The sequence below is a fragment of the Hesperophylax consimilis genome, chromosome 23 (assembly GCF_061612785.1).
Source record: "Hesperophylax consimilis isolate HC1 chromosome 23, BYU_Hcon_1.0, whole genome shotgun sequence".
NCBI classification, from domain to species: domain Eukaryota; kingdom Metazoa; phylum Arthropoda; class Insecta; order Trichoptera; family Limnephilidae; genus Hesperophylax; species Hesperophylax consimilis.
The window spans coordinates 30,598,063-30,614,236 of NC_142858.1; the positions used below are offsets into that span (position 1 = coordinate 30,598,063).

Genomic DNA, 16,174 nt, shown 5'->3' on the forward strand with positions numbered 1-16,174 from the left:
TATTGTTTGCAATCTCTGACAGGAAAAATAATATTTTTTTGTCACAAACAAATTATTTCTCTTGAATAAAGAGATATCATTAAATTACACACTTAATCGCTGACGTTACAACCTCTAATCGATCTTGAAGATGTTTGTATGATATTAATTGGATTTTGCGTCAGTTGACCATCTGTATTACAATTCTGATAATCATCTGATGCTTCGTTCAGAACCAGACCAAAAATTCAGCTCGGCACTTGACCGTTTATTCACACGACGCTTTAATACATTCTATCTCAAAATGTTAAAATACGTGATTTTTTTAGATTAATACACAAATCTTAGTGGTCGTTAATTGAATAATATGTTGGAAACTAAATTCTGCCACGAGAGCTTTTAGTAGGTAAACAGTATGGTCTGTTGATAGAGGTGAAAACCGTTCAGCAATATTAACCAACGTCCTGCCAGATTGTTTACAATATACGTAGGTACATGAATGTAAAAAACCTTTTCTAGAGAGAGGGTGAGCGATTGAGAGAAATGTGAGAAATTCATATAATTAGGGGAAATCCAAGAACATTTTCAATGTACCGGTGAAAGGTAATTTTAGTTATTTTTCTATCTCATGCTGCATGTACACTTGCGAGCCGAACCATGTCGAACCGTTTGTCGAGATAAAAAAGAGTCATCGATGTCGGTGGGTAAAATTTCTGGATGTGATGTGATTCTAGATTAGAAGATCAATTGTGGATTACCCAGAATTTAATAGCACTTTGCGCGAGGAACCATACTTCAAATAACATTGCTTTACTACTTTAATTCATGAGTAATTTCCAACAACAAACAAATAAAATAGAGAAACTTTACAAATCAGAGTTAATAGAATTAAAGTACAAGCATTTAGCATCAAACAATTCATTATTTTTATCATTACCTGCATGAGTAAATGTATTTAGCACGCGATCATACAATGTACTTAATGCATAAATTACAAGTGATAATGAGTGGTGAACCGAATCTTACGATTTGTTAAACAATTGTCAATTTGTGGGTTGCATATCTCAAAGTAAATCGGTTATAATGTTACGTTGTACAAACTTTATAAACATTGTTTCTTAGCCACCAATAGAATCGCTACGTTTCGTTCAAAGATCACCCAAATAGCTTTTCGTTTTTGTATCTGTTATGATCTAACTTAAATAATATGGCAGGTGACTGAAAACTGGTATTTATCAGGAAAATACGATTGAGTAGTTTAGCGGATAAAACTTTTAACTTAAAAAGTTCGTAAAATAAGGTAAAACAGATTCTAGGAAGTGTTCTGTAATAATGCCAACGTGCTGTTGGCACAAAGTAGAATGAAAGCATTATACAAATTATACAATGTGAAAAAAAATAATAAAACAAAAAAGTGTTAAAATAATATAAAGGTGAAGATACAATACATATTTTTTAATTCTTTTAATTCTTATTAAACGAGATGAAGACATCATGAAGCAGGTTAAACGAAAATCACTCAAAAATTATGAGGAAAATAATAATTTCTCACTCAAAAGATTAATATTTTCTACACAATACCATAATAGATTTACAATGATGCCTCAAGTCATTTATCACCTATAGATCCGATTGGTTCTGGATTTAATAACTTTAAAATAATTCATTATTTAAATAAGAAATAAAAATAAGCCATTTAAAAAGAGTGATTCATTTATAATTTAAGATCTATTTACCAGAGCCATTGTCCGAAGAATTTTCACTAAGGGGAACTTTTTTGTCGGGTTCCGTCATTTTAGTAAAGTAAAGAGGAGTAACCACCTAATCCAGAACGGTCAGGCGACTGAGCGATTCGCTACCTCCGGAGGCTACTTGTAACGTTCCATTATCTCGGCAGATAAAGCCGTATTTACTGAAGTTGTCATACCCGTACCTCAGTACCTGTTAATCAGTACCTTCAAACAAAAGTCACCACGGAGATATCAATCCATCATTTTTTGTAGTAACCAATACAAATAAAAATAAAATATTTCTTTAAAGATAAATTTTTATCTACTTCTTTTTCGGACGCTCTCTCCTATCGAAGGTTGGCAAGCATCAAAGTATATCTTCAACCTCCAGTCGGAGGTGAGCAAGCGTCAGGGAATATCTTTAACCTACAGTCGGAGGCTGGCAAGCATCAGGGCATATCTTCTACCAACAGTCGGAGGTTGGCAAGCATCAGGGCATATCTTCTACCAACAGTCGGAGGTTGGCAAGCATCAGGGCATATCTTTAACCTACAGTCGGAGGCTGGCAAGCATCAGGGCATATCTTCTACCAGCAGTCGGAGGTTGGCAAGCAACAGGGCATATCTTTAACCTACAGTCGGAGGCTGGCAAGCATCAGGGCATATCTTCTACCAACAGTCGGAGGTTGGCAAGCATCAGGGCATATCTTTAACCTACAGTCGGAGGCTGGCAAGCATCAGGGCATATCTTCTACCAACAGTCGGAGGTTGGCAAGCATCAGGGCATATCTTTAACCTACAGTCGGAGGCTGGCAAGCATCAGGGCATATCTTCTACCAACAGTCGGAGGTTGGCAAGCATCAGGGTATATCTCAACCTTTGGTGCAGCACAATACTTACATTAATCATTGGATTCTCTGTCTTTCTCACAACACATGCATTGTCCTACGTCATAGAGCGTGAGACTGATTGTTTATTATCGATTGTTTCATTTGATGTGTTTTATTAAAGTAGGATATTTATTAATATCTGATGCAGTAAATATGATCTAAAGGAGGAGACGGGGGAAGAAAGGGGGGATTGTTTGACATTGTTGAAAAGACTTTGAATATTGGAGAAAAATGAAAAAAATCGATAAAAGGGGGGGGAAGTGGAGGAAGGGAGGAGGGATGGGAATTTATAAAAGGGAAAGGGGGTAAAAAAGCGTGGAAGGTTTGATATAGTTGAACTAACTAACTAACTATCACGCCGTTTCCCCGCAGGGGTAGGCAGGGAGGACGGACCGCCAAACAACTCTGTCTTGGCACACACTTCTTGCCTCATTCACATTCATACATCGTTTCATACATACTCTTCTATTATTCTGACTCTTGACATGGCCCGACTTGAGTATCTGATTCACTTGATCCTGCCATGTCTTCCTCGGGCGTCCCCGACTTCTGCTACCATTCGCATTTACATCACATATCCTCCTTACACTCCTTTTTTCGCTCATTTGCTCTACATGCCCAAACCATCTAAGCGTCCCTTTCCTTATCTTACTCATTACGCTTACATCAGTCTTGCACTCTTTGCGGATCTCCACATTCCTCACGAGATCATACATGATTTATACCACACATACGCCTCAGGGATCTCATTTCAACAAAATTCAATCTACTTTCATCCTTTCTTTGCCAGTTCCATGCCTCACTTCCATACATCAGGGTAGGTACCAGCACTCCATTGTGGACTGCTAACTTCGCTTCTTTGGACAAATTTTTGTTGGCGCCAACTGCGTTCAGTCCTCCATTAATGGAGTTAACTGCATTTACTCTTCTTTCAATATCTCTGTCAGCCTTCCCATCTCTCGTAAAACTATTTCCTAAATACACAAACTTATCCACCTGCTCCAAGTATTCCTCATTCACAGCTATATTGCATACTCTTTTCGTACTTTAGACTTACTTCGTTATCTCATTCAGAGACTGTAGATCATCCATATTATTAGCAATCAGCACCGCATTATCAGCATACAACAGGCAACATACTTTCAAATTACTCAAATTCGCGCCCAATCCCACCTCTTTCAATTCTTACATACAATTATCCATGTATAGATTGAATAACCACGGTGACACCTTTTGTGATATCAAACCACTCCGTAAAACCACCGTTCACCCTAACACATGCAACGCTTCCCTCATATAGAGACGCAATTGCCTGAGTCAGATTTGTATTCACTCCATACTTGGACAACACCTTCCATAGCTTTTACTAGTCGACACGGTCGTATACCTTTTGTAGATCTACAAAGGCACAGAAAAGTCTCTGGTTTTTGCCAGAAACTTCTCAGTGAGCATACGCAATGAGAAGATCTGGTCCATGCACCCCCTTCCACTCATAAAAGCACTTTGCACATCCCATGTTTTATCTTTTGTTTCCTTTCTTACCCTTTCAATTAAAATTCTACCATACAGTTTGCCAACTGAACTTAGCAGGATAATAGCACTATGATTCCCTCATTCTATACGTGACCCTTTGTATAATGGCATGATCACAGCCCTTCTCCAACCCTCATTTAAACATTGGTTAAAAAGATTGCATAACCATGTGAGAATTATACGGCTACCTCCTTTAAAATATTCAGCAGCAATATTGTAGAAACGGACAGCCTTACCATTCTTCATGCATTTAATCGATCTTTCTATCTCATCCATGCTTATTTCGGTAACATTCAGTCCATCAACATCTGATTCGCCGCTGGAATCACTGTCACTCACTTCGCTTTCGAAGACTTCCTCGAAATACTTCATCCATCTCTCTTTTAATTTTGAAAATTTCTAAAAATCAGTAGACATTGGAATAAATTAGGGGACTATTTTTAATGTAATTCTGATAAGATTTAGAGAAATAACCTGTTGACACTGTGAATTTTATGTTGTACTTTCAATCAAATCATTATTATTTAGAATTTATTATTATTATCTAGTCTCTCTATAAGAGAATGTGCAATTATTTTCAATGATAAATATACTCATTATTTTTTTTATTTTTTTTATATTGTAAATTATTATTTTATATACACAATTTGTGCAATTTTATTGATAAAAATACAAATTTCCAATATAAACTTTCATTTACTTCTTATATTTTGAATATAAAATTACAATGTCATATACCCAAAAAAGTATAATAGAAGGATTAGTCCCGATAATACTAAGCCATGTTGCTGAAAAGAGGCAGGGAACAACTTGCAACTAAATGAAGTCAACAAGATAAAACACATTAAAATCCCCAATTTGTGCTAGAGTTATAAACTAGCAAGAACAGTACTTCCAGCGGTATCTCTCACTAAAGTGAAACAGTCGCCGTTAACGGCCTCCGAGGTGGAGGGTTAGGATCTCGACTAGACGACAGCATAGGAGTTCTGAACTAGCAAGAACAGTTCTTCCAGCGGTATTTATCACTAAAGTGAAATAGTCTCGACTAGCATTCCGGAGGTAGAGATACTGTCAATATCATTCTAGTGATTTGAAACATTCCTTGAAATGGGTTTAGCCATGTTTGGTAACCAAATCTGAATAGCCACGTACTTCCCCCCCCCCTTCGTCTTCACCATCTCCTTCCCTTTCCCACTACCTTCAGCCTCTCAACTTACCTCAATTGTAATGCTTTTACAATTGTAACCCCTAAATCCCTTTATGCTTCAGTGGTTAACTTTCTAATGTAATTTATTTTTAAATTTTTAGGATATTTTGGTTCAAATAAATAGTGTATGGGTAAAGGCAAATCATCGTTAAGAGGACACGATTGATAGTACCAAAGCTTTAAAAAAACTTCCAAATAGATTGGTACACCCTCCGCAGTCCCCTCTTATCCCGAAAATGCCTAGAGATTCTGGGTTGCGTCTACATTTAGAGTCACGATTCAATTGGACAATATTCTTTTCATGTTTGTTTGCTTCATTCTTCAGTTTTCAAAATTATTTTCAAATTTAATTATTGTTTTACACATCCAGCACATCACTACTGTTTGACACATCCAGCACATCACTACTGTTTGACACATCCAGCACATCACTACTGTTTGACACATCCAGCACATCACTACTGTTTGACACATCCAGCACATCACTACTGTTTGACACATTCAGTACATCACTACTGTTTGACACATCCAGCACATCACTACTGTTTGACACATCCAGCACATCACTACTCTGGTCTCACTTTACAGTTTTTTTACTTCTTGTTGACAAAAATCTTGTTAGCCACATAATACATTCAAACTCTCTTACAAGGTTTTCCAGGAGATATTTAAATTTCTGTCAACAATAACCGAAAAACAAAATTATAAGTGAGTGGGTTCCACAGTATATTAATGTTCTCTTAAATTTTTAGGTTTAATTATTATTATTTTTTAAATTACTATGTTCATTAATTTTTTGTACTTGAGGTGATTTTTATTAACTACATTTATATTTAAAATTGTCCAATAGGTACAAACATACTGTTAAAATTACTTGTAGCTTGAAAGAACTTCATAAAATAATTTTGAATGCAGGCGATATATAATTGGTTCGGAAACGAGATATGAATAGGGCGAACATAATATACATAAAAATTCTATTTATTTAAAGTCTTTGAATAGTTACATTGAATTAATGAAGTGTTGTATATATTTAATCACTGTGTAGTTGTCATTTGTTCTTCGTCTTTGTTAAAGTCTAAGTTGTCAATTCCCATTTTGTCGGTCCTCGCCTCGGGCAGCGGCAGGTCTTCTTGATCGCTTTCCTTGTTTGCAACATCCACATACTTGTACTTCAGAGACATCAGCCAAAAGATGATCATATCAACAATCATAAGACCGGCAAACAGGAAGAATTCACTTGCCTGAAATAGTAGGAACATAAAATATGAAAAAGACAATAAGCATTTTTGCATTCAAACTGTTTTTTCTACAGTTAACTGGAAAATAGTTGCATTTGCCTGGAAATTTAGTAGTTCCTAATTTCAAAACGAAATTACCAGCCCAATTGTTTGATTTGAATTCGAGGTACAAAATTTACCAAACTGATTCGGAAGAATTTAAAAATTCATAAAAATGGACTCGCGCAAATGTGCTTGAATTTGAGATTCCTATTTACAAAATGTATCAAATTACAATCCAGGGGAGGAATATATGTTGGAAACAAACCGCAGGAAGCAGCTACAATCAGAAGAAGAGACCGGTGCATTATGTATAGACATTGCTGTCAAATTTAATTTAACTAAATTACAATCCACGGGAGGAATATGTGTTGGGATTTACGGGACCTTTTCAACCGAGGATGTCTGCATGGAGGACAGATAAGCCATATTTTGTTTAAAGTTTTTGTCTTTGTTTTTATTTTCTGTTTTTGTTTATGTATTTTGTTACAGATGACACTCATAAACTTCACTTTGACTTTGGTTCAAGATTTTGCTTATAATAGCCTGCGAAAAGCGAGCCCTAAGGGTCTGAGACAGAGGTGTGAAATCGTCGGATCACGACAATAGAAAGAATGTATTGGAGCCAGGAAGGAGTCTGAAAGGGTCGAGAGGATGCACTAGGTGGCATGAAAGGCTGGGAGGTGACTGGAGAGACTAAGGTAAACTAGGATGAGGTGATTTTGCACAGCGGTGCTGCCAAGGTCTGTTATCTATGTGAGGATATTGTGTCGGGGCTCTTTATTGGCAGCAGACACATGTCAGCGCTATATTAGCGGCGGACACATGCCTGAACGGATGACGAGCCTCGTGCTGGCACAGTTGGTGGACGGGGTAGTCTCTCTCCCTGCAGCAGCTGGTACAGTTCCTTCGCTACCTAGGACTCTTGCAGCTGAGTCTCCATCTTCTGTCTTCGTCGAGCGTCACAGCGGTGCTGCCAAGGTTTGTTGTCTATGTGAGGATGTTGTGTCAGCGCTCTTTATTGGCAGCAGACACATGTCAGCGCTATATTGGCGGCAGACACATGCCTGAACGGATGACAAACCTCGTGCTGGCACAGTTGGTCTAAATAACAAATGTAGATCCTAGGAAATAAATTGTACAGCGCCCTTGAGGTGATTTTTCACAAAAACGGCGCTATACAAATTATCCAATTATTATTATTATTATTATTATTATTGTGTGTTTGTGAGTGATGTGTGTTTATATTGGTTTTGTGTGTTACGTGTAGGTTTTATTTTTATTTTATTAATACATTTTGGTAATATTGTCTTTTTTGTTGTTTAATCCATTTTGTAATTTTGTGTGTGAATTTATTTTTATTTTCCTCAATTTTAATTTCAATTTTTAGACTGTTGAAAGCTTTTATAGCATGGTATTGGTAGTGTCTTTGTCCAAAGCTTGAATTTACTGTTGAAGTTTTTATGTTTTCTTTGTACGCTTGTCTAACTGGTCTGTTAGTGTTATTTTGTGTAAGTTGAAATTTATTTTTTTTTGTCAAAAATGTAGTTTAATAGTGTTTTAACGTATAATTGGCGTATATCTAGTACGTCACAGCTGTCGAATATTTGGTCTGTATCAGTCAGTCTATGTTTTTTTAGTATTACCTTTAAGATCGTTTTCTGTGCGGTTTCTATGTAATTGATAGCCGAGTTTGTTGCTCCCCCCCAAGAAATAATTCCATATTCTATTATTGATTGGCAGAGTGCAAAATATATTGTTTTCAATTGTTTTATTTTATATATGTTTCTTATGTTTAGGAAAATGTGTATTGTTTTGAGAAGTTTATTTGTGATTTGTTTGATGTGAGGTATCCATCTAAGGTTATGGTCAATTACGATTCCTAGATACTTTATTTGTTCTGTTTTTTCTAGAGGAGGGCAATCGCAGATGTTGGTGTTTAAACATTCGTGTATTTTTATGGTGTTTGTGTTGTTTTTTGGCTGTCCCTTGCTATTTATACTGTATGTTGTGAATTTTGTCTTTGATATGTTAAGTGTAAGTATTTTTGAGTCTAGCCATGTTTTCACTTGCGAGATTCCCAAATTCGCTATGTTATATACATTATTCCAATCCTTAGATTTGAAAAGTAAAACTGTGTCATCAGCATAGCTAACTATTTCACCGTCTATTTTCATGCTGCAAAGTTCATTTATGTAAATAGTAAAAAGAACGGGCCCTAGTATGCTTCCTTGTGGAGCTCCATATGTAATCGGCAGTGATTTACTAGTATGGTTGTTAATTTTGACTTGTTATGGATATTGTTATTATGGATAGACATTGCTGTCAAATTAAATTTAACTAAATTGCAATCCACGGGAGGAATATGTGTTGGAAACATGATCGCAGGAACAGCTACAATCAGAAGAAGAGACCGGTGCATTATGGATAGACATTGCTGTCAAATTAAATTGAACTAAATTACAATCCACGGGAGGAATATGTGTTGGAAACATGATCGCAAGAAGAGCTACAATTAGAAGAAGAGACCGGTGCATTATGGATAGACATTGCTGTCAAATTAAATTTAACTAAATTGCAATCCACGGGAGGAATATGTGTTGGAAACATGATCACAGGAAGAGCTACAATCAGAAGAAGAAACCGGTGCATTATGGATAGACATTGCTGTCAAATAACATTGTAACATTGGTTATATGGTTATGGAATAGTATTTTAAACGCATGCATATAGTAAACTTGATACTATTCAATTCAAACTGTGAACACGAAAAGCTTTTATGATGGATTTCAATAGTCTATTTGTGAACTCACCTGACTGCCAAATCCTTTAGACTCGGCTACGATGACGACAATCAAGTTACCGAATGCGTCCGTCAGCAGCCACCCGGCCGTGAGCACGGACTTCATGCTGTTAGGGGCTTGGGTGAAGGCAAATTCCAGTCCGGTGACAGAGAACATTACTTCGGCCATTGTTATGATAACGTACTGAGGCATGAGCAACATCATGTGAATGGAGTTGGGATCGGCTATGATAGTTATAGAAGATGCCTACAAATAGAAAGTTTTATTTTTAATACACATTTCAAAATACGACGACCTCCGTGGTCGACGGATAAGTCTTTTTATGTTCTTTAATAAATAAAAATTTACTATTTATTATTTTTAAATAATTACAATTAACTCACAAGAATGCTAAAGTTGCCTATAATATGGCGTGATAAAACAAAACAAAAACTTTGAAAACCCTTTGAACACAAAAATAATTATTCACTTTGGTATTTTGGTCCCAAATCCAAAATTATTTTTTGTATAAAAAGTCACTCTTAGGTTTGATTTATAGAAAACGTTTGATAACGCCGCAAAAACATTCAATTTGAATCTCTTTAAAATGAAATAAAGAGAGATTTAAAGTGAAAAGCTGTTTAATACTTACAGGAGACTTTCCTTCCTCCTTGTTCAACACAACCGTGTAAACACCACCGAGGTCAAACTTTTCATTCTTCCTCACAAGCGTTGTCCCGCTGTATATATCATAGGTCGCTGGTGCAATGTCGTATCTTCCCATGTCGGTGGAATTCATTGTTAAAACATTGTTACCAGTTGAAACATCTTTAAATATGGTATCTGCATTAAGAGTGTCTCCTCTGAAGTTTCGTAGTACCCTGAAAGAAATTGCAAGCATTACAAACGTGTGCGGTGTTTAGTGTTGAGGCCTTTCTACTTATGGACAAACACCTGAAGACCTACCTAACGGCTGGAAATCCTTTGGCAGTCTTGTCGCTGTCATCTTCAAATTGCACCAATTTCAATTGTTTAACACCACCAACTTCCTCTTCTTGGATAAAGTACGAAATAGATTTTTTGCTTTCCAATGTAAGAAAGCCGGAGGTAACACCGAAACCTCTACAGTTTTCACTTTCACTCTTTATGCTGTATGGGAACCGGTTTACGGACCTGATTGGCACATATTTATCTTCGAATGTTGCGAGATTATTGATTATAGTATTGTTGAAGAGCTCGTAGTCACCGACTTTTGAACCAGAGATGGTGAATTCACACATGTAACCATTGTAGATACGTAGCTGGCATTCTCCAGAAACCGGCAGTACTGGGTATGTTTTCTAAAACAGATGAAAATTTTTGAATTTGCATCCAAACGTCAAGCGTTAACCCACCCAGTTCTACACAAGCAAGAATCTCTCCATATATGTAAAATATCTTATGTAATTATGTATTAATATGTATCTTAATTAGGTACCTACTTCAAGTTCCAATTCTATAATAGCAGATATGATGAAAGCGACTGCAGCGAGAAGACCACCGATTACCATCCTCTGGAGTGGTTTAGTTGCGAATCTGCACCAAGCCATTGCTGGATAAATTGCCTGTAATGTTTGGAAATGCCATTGATTTTCATGTTTTTATAGGTTTATTGCGTGTTCATACATATTATCATACAATTACTATAAATGGTAGATCTTCAATTGACCATTTTTGTAAAAATGTATATTTGTAATATTTGTTTTATAATAAAAGTAATAACATATTCGCAATAGTGCTGTATTTATTATAGATCTCTTTTTGTACAGTAAATGAATATAATAAGTGTTAGTTAAATAATTTTAGTTAAAGTTAGTGTTGTGTCTAGTTTATAAATATATTTGAAACGTACCCATTCGAACAACGGAATGAAAATCAGAATCAGCAACGGATTGACAACCTGCATCTGGTCGGGCTTAAGGATGAAGCTGCCAATTTCACCGTTCATTCTGGTTGCTTGGAAAGTCCACCGAGAACCCTGTGAAAGGATACAATTACATATTATGTTGGGGATTATTATCAGTTTATATCGCCTCGTCATATGCAACGTCACACTTTCACCTAATCTTCCATCCTTGCTACATAGTCGGAGCCGTTCAAGTGGTAACAATCAGCTATGTTTATTGACTAGGTTGGATGAAATCACGCATGGAGTAACCTGTTGATCGAAGAGGGCCCAGAACACGGGCAGGGGGACGAAGAGCAGGAGCACCTTGAGGGTGTCCTTCACGTCACTGATCATGGAAGCAGTAAATTTATTGGTTAGGTTGGATGAAATCACGCATGGGGAAACCTGTTGATCGAAGAGGGCCCAGAACACGGGCAGGGGGACGAAGAGCAGGAGCACCTTGAGGGTGTCCTTCACGTCACTGATCATGGAAGCAGTAAATTTATTGGTTAGGTTGGATGAAATCACGCATGGGGAAACCTGTTGATCGAAGAGGGCCCAGAACACGGGCAGGGGGACGAAGAGCAGGAGCACCTTGAGGGTGGCCTTCACGTCACTGATCATGGAGGCAGTAAATTTATTGGTAAGGTTGGATAAAATCACGCATGGGGTAACCTGTTGATCGAAGAGGGCCCAGAACACGGGCAGGGGGACGAAGAGCAGGAGCACCTTGAGGGTGTCCTTCACGTCACTGATCATGGAGGCAGTAAATTTATTGGTAAGGTTGGATAAAATCACGCATGGGGTAACCTGTTGATCGAAGAGGGCCCAGAACACGGGCAGGGGGACGAAGAGCAGGAGCACCTTGAGGGTGTCCTTCACGTCACTGATCATGGAAGCAGTAAATTTATTGGTTAGGTTGGATGAAATCACGCATGGGGAAACCTGTTGATCGAAGAGGGCCCAGAACACGGGCAGGGGGACGAAGAGCAGGAGCACCTTGAGGGTGGCCTTCACGTCACTGATCATGGAGGCAGTAAATTTATCATCAGCATAGTCTAGCCAGTGTTCCTTCTTGTCGGTCTTCTTTATCTTGCTTCTGCGGGAAACGGCGTGCTGGAAACCAAATAATCATTTATATATTAGTGTGGCTTTGACGGAATGGCAGAACTTAATCCAGAAGAGCACAGAGATTGGCTGATGATCATAATATTTTTGTTATTATAATAATATTATAAAAATAATATCAATAATTAATACAAATATTAGACGGAAAGAAGTATATTATGGTAAACTAATACTATTCTGTAGTCTCTAGTAATAAACTAGAAATATGTTCATTTAAAAAATATATTTCGGTGGTATTTGTTAGTAAAAAAACACATTTTTTTGTTTTTATTTCCACTTAGCTGGTTTCGAACCCAATTTGGCACCCACAGTGAAAGTTTTTTTTAATATTGTTCTGTCGCGGAGTTTATTGAATAATATGAAAATCGGTGTGGACGTAATGTTGATTATTTTCCTTACCCCAATGCATTTTGAAACATCTACCAGAACGTTGCCTTGCGGTTCTTTGATTACGTACAGGAATTTTCCCAATACAAAGACAACTAGAAACAGTAAACAAAATAATTTGATAAGTTCACAAAAAAATCCTTCAAATCTTCGTTCACTAATCTCTCGAATTGTTCACTCGATGACAATGTTTTTATTTTGCTCACCGATAGAAATCAGCATAAGAATTCCGGGGACTCCAAAGGCCAGGGAAAAGCAATCTTCGTCGTCGAAGCAATGCACATCAGCTCTGAGTATAGGGGTGATGAAGGTGGAGATCAGACTGCCGGAGTTGATGGAGAAGTAGAAGAGTGAGAAGAAGGTGGCTAGTTGCGCCACCTGCTGCGGCAGCTTGAACTGGTCCCCCCCGAAGGCTGACACGTTGGGCTTTATGCCGCCCGATCCCATCGCCACCATTAACAGTCCTACTATCGTGAATGCCCTGAGAATAAATTACGTATTTCATGCTCTGTTTCATTTAACTCTTATTTCTATAAAATTATCTACAGATAATTTAATTGCTTACGTTTGAGGTATACCCAGAGTCGGGATTGCTGTTATAGAGATCAGGATGTTTCCAAGTGCGTAAACTATTGATAGGAAGAATATCGTTCTAGAAAACAAAGAAACACACGTATGTAAATATTAAGTTAAATAACGTGTTACCTGCGCACACAAACTTCATATATCTTAGCTCATACATATATATCACACCAATCAATTAAAAAGTTTTATCATAGAAGGCTGGCTGTGTATCATTTCAAACGATCGGTCGCTCGTAACTCATCAACAGGTGACAACAGACAATATTAGGTGCTCATCACATCCATTTCATCATATCAATGTTAGAGAATAATATCAGAGGCGTTACACACATCTAATTTACACATAATTTAAAAAAGGCATATAGCGATTGAATAATGTTCTAAAAAGGCCATGATGCATTGACTTAGATATGGATATTTAAAATCTCGGAGATGAAAACCGAACTGAAAAATGATGCTTTATCCCAGAAATTCGAGTCGAAAATAGTCGAATTGATTTTTGGCTGATCCGTTGAAGAGTTAGCACTCAATAATGCACACTTTGTAAACTTGTCCGATATGCAATAGCACCAAATACACACTTTGTAGACTAGTAATAAAGTAATATTTCGAATACACTCATTGTAGACTTGTAATAAAGCAATATTTCGAATACACACTTTGTAGACTTGTACTTTAAGCAATACTACCAAATACACACTTTGTAGACTTGTAATATAAGCTATACTTCCGAATACATACTTTGTGGACGTGTACTACAAACAATAATACCGAATACACACTTTGCAGACTTTTAAAGCTACATATGTATACTTCCGAATATACACTTTGTAGACTACTTAAGCAATACCACCAAATACACGCTTTGTAGACTACTCTAAGCAATTCTACCGAATGCACACTTTGTAGACTTGTAATATTGTTTTACTGGGGGTTGTAAATTACCCCCCTTCCAGGACCCCAGCCTACACCACAGGTTCATCCTCGAAGTCAACAGATCCTAAATACGGCCCCAATATTCAGGTACAATAAATATACAAAATTTACAACTCAACCTAAACGTTGGTCCTTCCGAGCGATAGTATATAAAGTGAATTTTGTGGATAATAATAAAAACCTATTCCAACTCTATTCTAACCTTTGGTTGTATCTTTGTTAACCTATATGAACACTGTATCTTAGTTAACCTACCAGAACACTGTATCTTTATTAACCTATCTGAACACTATATATATTTGTTAACTTATCTGAACACAGCATCTTTATGAAAAAACGTTTATTGTATTTTTTCTCTATTGTATCTGCTAGTATTATTACGCTATCGTGTGGACGGTTTTGGCCTTCTGATTGGTCGAATTAAAATCATATGTTTCGGGTAAATTCCGCATAGCCTTTGGGCAAAAAATAAATCGGGGGTCTGCAGGCAAAAAACGACCAATCTGCCCCTCAATTTTAACCGACCGTAAGGTTTATTTCGGTTTGCAGGCGACCGGACCCAAAAAATCAAGACTTGAAAATTAAGACCCGATTTCATACTGAAATACAGTTACAAAATTTATCTGAGACCCCACAGCCACCAAAACTGTAAATTCGCCGTAGTTATAATTCCAAGCGGCAGGTTCGCCAGTAAAAAAAGTAAGTTTTAACAAAGAAACTTTCGTGCCAAAATCGTATTAAAAATTTTTTTTATTGCCGTCGTGCCGTTTGAAAATGTACTATTTTCTTTTGCCTCAGATAATACGAGATTTCTTCAAAAATATTGTTTCTGCTCATACAATTTTTGGATAATATCTTTGCACCTCTGGCGGCATAAGAGCGGACTAAATGACTGTGGCGCTAATATTTAAATATGCAACTAACATATTTTTTAATATTATCGTTCGTTATGCAAAATTACTTGACCATTGACAAACGTTTAGTAGGATTACATTATTTTCGTTGTACATGAATGCAAGTGTATGCAATAAAATGTCAACATTATATTGTGATAATCTATCTGCGGGCGGCACTTGGTTGGGCTTCGCCCAGTTTAAGTGATCCTAACAACAGTTACATTTAATAGGTAGATATTAGGTCATTCACAGAGAGAGGGTTAGTATATATTGTTAAATCACGTAACAGGAAGGAGGTAATGGATAATAAAATGCTCAATTTAGGCATAATAAGAATGAAAGTTAAAAATAATAATAATTGGATAATTTGTAGAGCGCCGTTTTTGTGAAAAATCACCTCAAGGGCGCATAAAGTTGTTTGAATAAATGAAATTTTACATATTTTGTGATGGATTATTTCAAATGAAACACTATTATTCACTACATGTCTACAACTGATATTAACTGTTACTGTATCTAATAGAATCTGCTCTCATAGGAGACTTACAGTGCTTAAATATGTGTTACGACCGTCAATGTCTTTAAAGTAATTAATATAGTTTGCCACAACAATTTTTTTATTTTTTTTTTATTTAAAGAAAGCAAGACAAAAAATACATATTACAGTAAATAATAAAATAAAAATACAGAAAAAAATAGAAAAGTTCCGTTTTTTAAGTTTTTAAATTTTTTTTACTAAAGATAGTTATAACAAAGTTGACTGAAATAACAGATTATTACATATTTATTAATTGTACCCGTGTTTATGAATAAAAGGAGCGTAATTGTGATGAGATTAGCAGTCGGTTTAGTTAAAATGTGTTAATTTTACTCCAACTGATGGTAATTCTTTACCTACAACTGTTGCTGTATCTA

The 16,174-nt window shown here is 36.6% G+C and overlaps 2 protein-coding genes across 2 annotated transcripts in view; both read right to left on the minus strand.

Annotated features, from left to right (window-relative positions):
* LOC149412567 (peptide transporter family 1-like) overlaps positions 1-1,816 on the minus strand; it is a 64,774-nt gene extending 62,958 nt beyond the window's left edge. The window contains exon 1 of the mRNA XM_089646012.1: positions 1,716-1,816. Within this exon, the coding sequence (XP_089502138.1) occupies positions 1,716-1,773 (58 nt within the window). The 5' untranslated portion in view covers positions 1,774-1,816. The remainder of the gene's footprint in view (positions 1-1,715) is intronic.
* A 4,518-nt stretch (positions 1,817-6,334) lies between these two features.
* Positions 6,335-16,174, minus strand: part of LOC149412568 (peptide transporter family 1) — a 100,817-nt gene continuing 90,977 nt past the window's right edge. The window contains exons 5-14 of the mRNA XM_089646085.1: positions 13,409-13,495; positions 13,050-13,324; positions 12,856-12,938; positions 12,274-12,444; positions 11,293-11,418; positions 10,883-11,005; positions 10,368-10,741; positions 10,054-10,282; positions 9,432-9,668; positions 6,335-6,582 (exon numbers count right to left, since the gene is read on the minus strand). Of these exons, the coding sequence (XP_089502211.1) occupies positions 6,376-6,582; positions 9,432-9,668; positions 10,054-10,282; positions 10,368-10,741; positions 10,883-11,005; positions 11,293-11,418; positions 12,274-12,444; positions 12,856-12,938; positions 13,050-13,324; positions 13,409-13,495 (1,912 nt within the window). The 3' untranslated portion in view covers positions 6,335-6,375. The remainder of the gene's footprint in view (positions 6,583-9,431; positions 9,669-10,053; positions 10,283-10,367; positions 10,742-10,882; positions 11,006-11,292; positions 11,419-12,273; positions 12,445-12,855; positions 12,939-13,049; positions 13,325-13,408; positions 13,496-16,174) is intronic.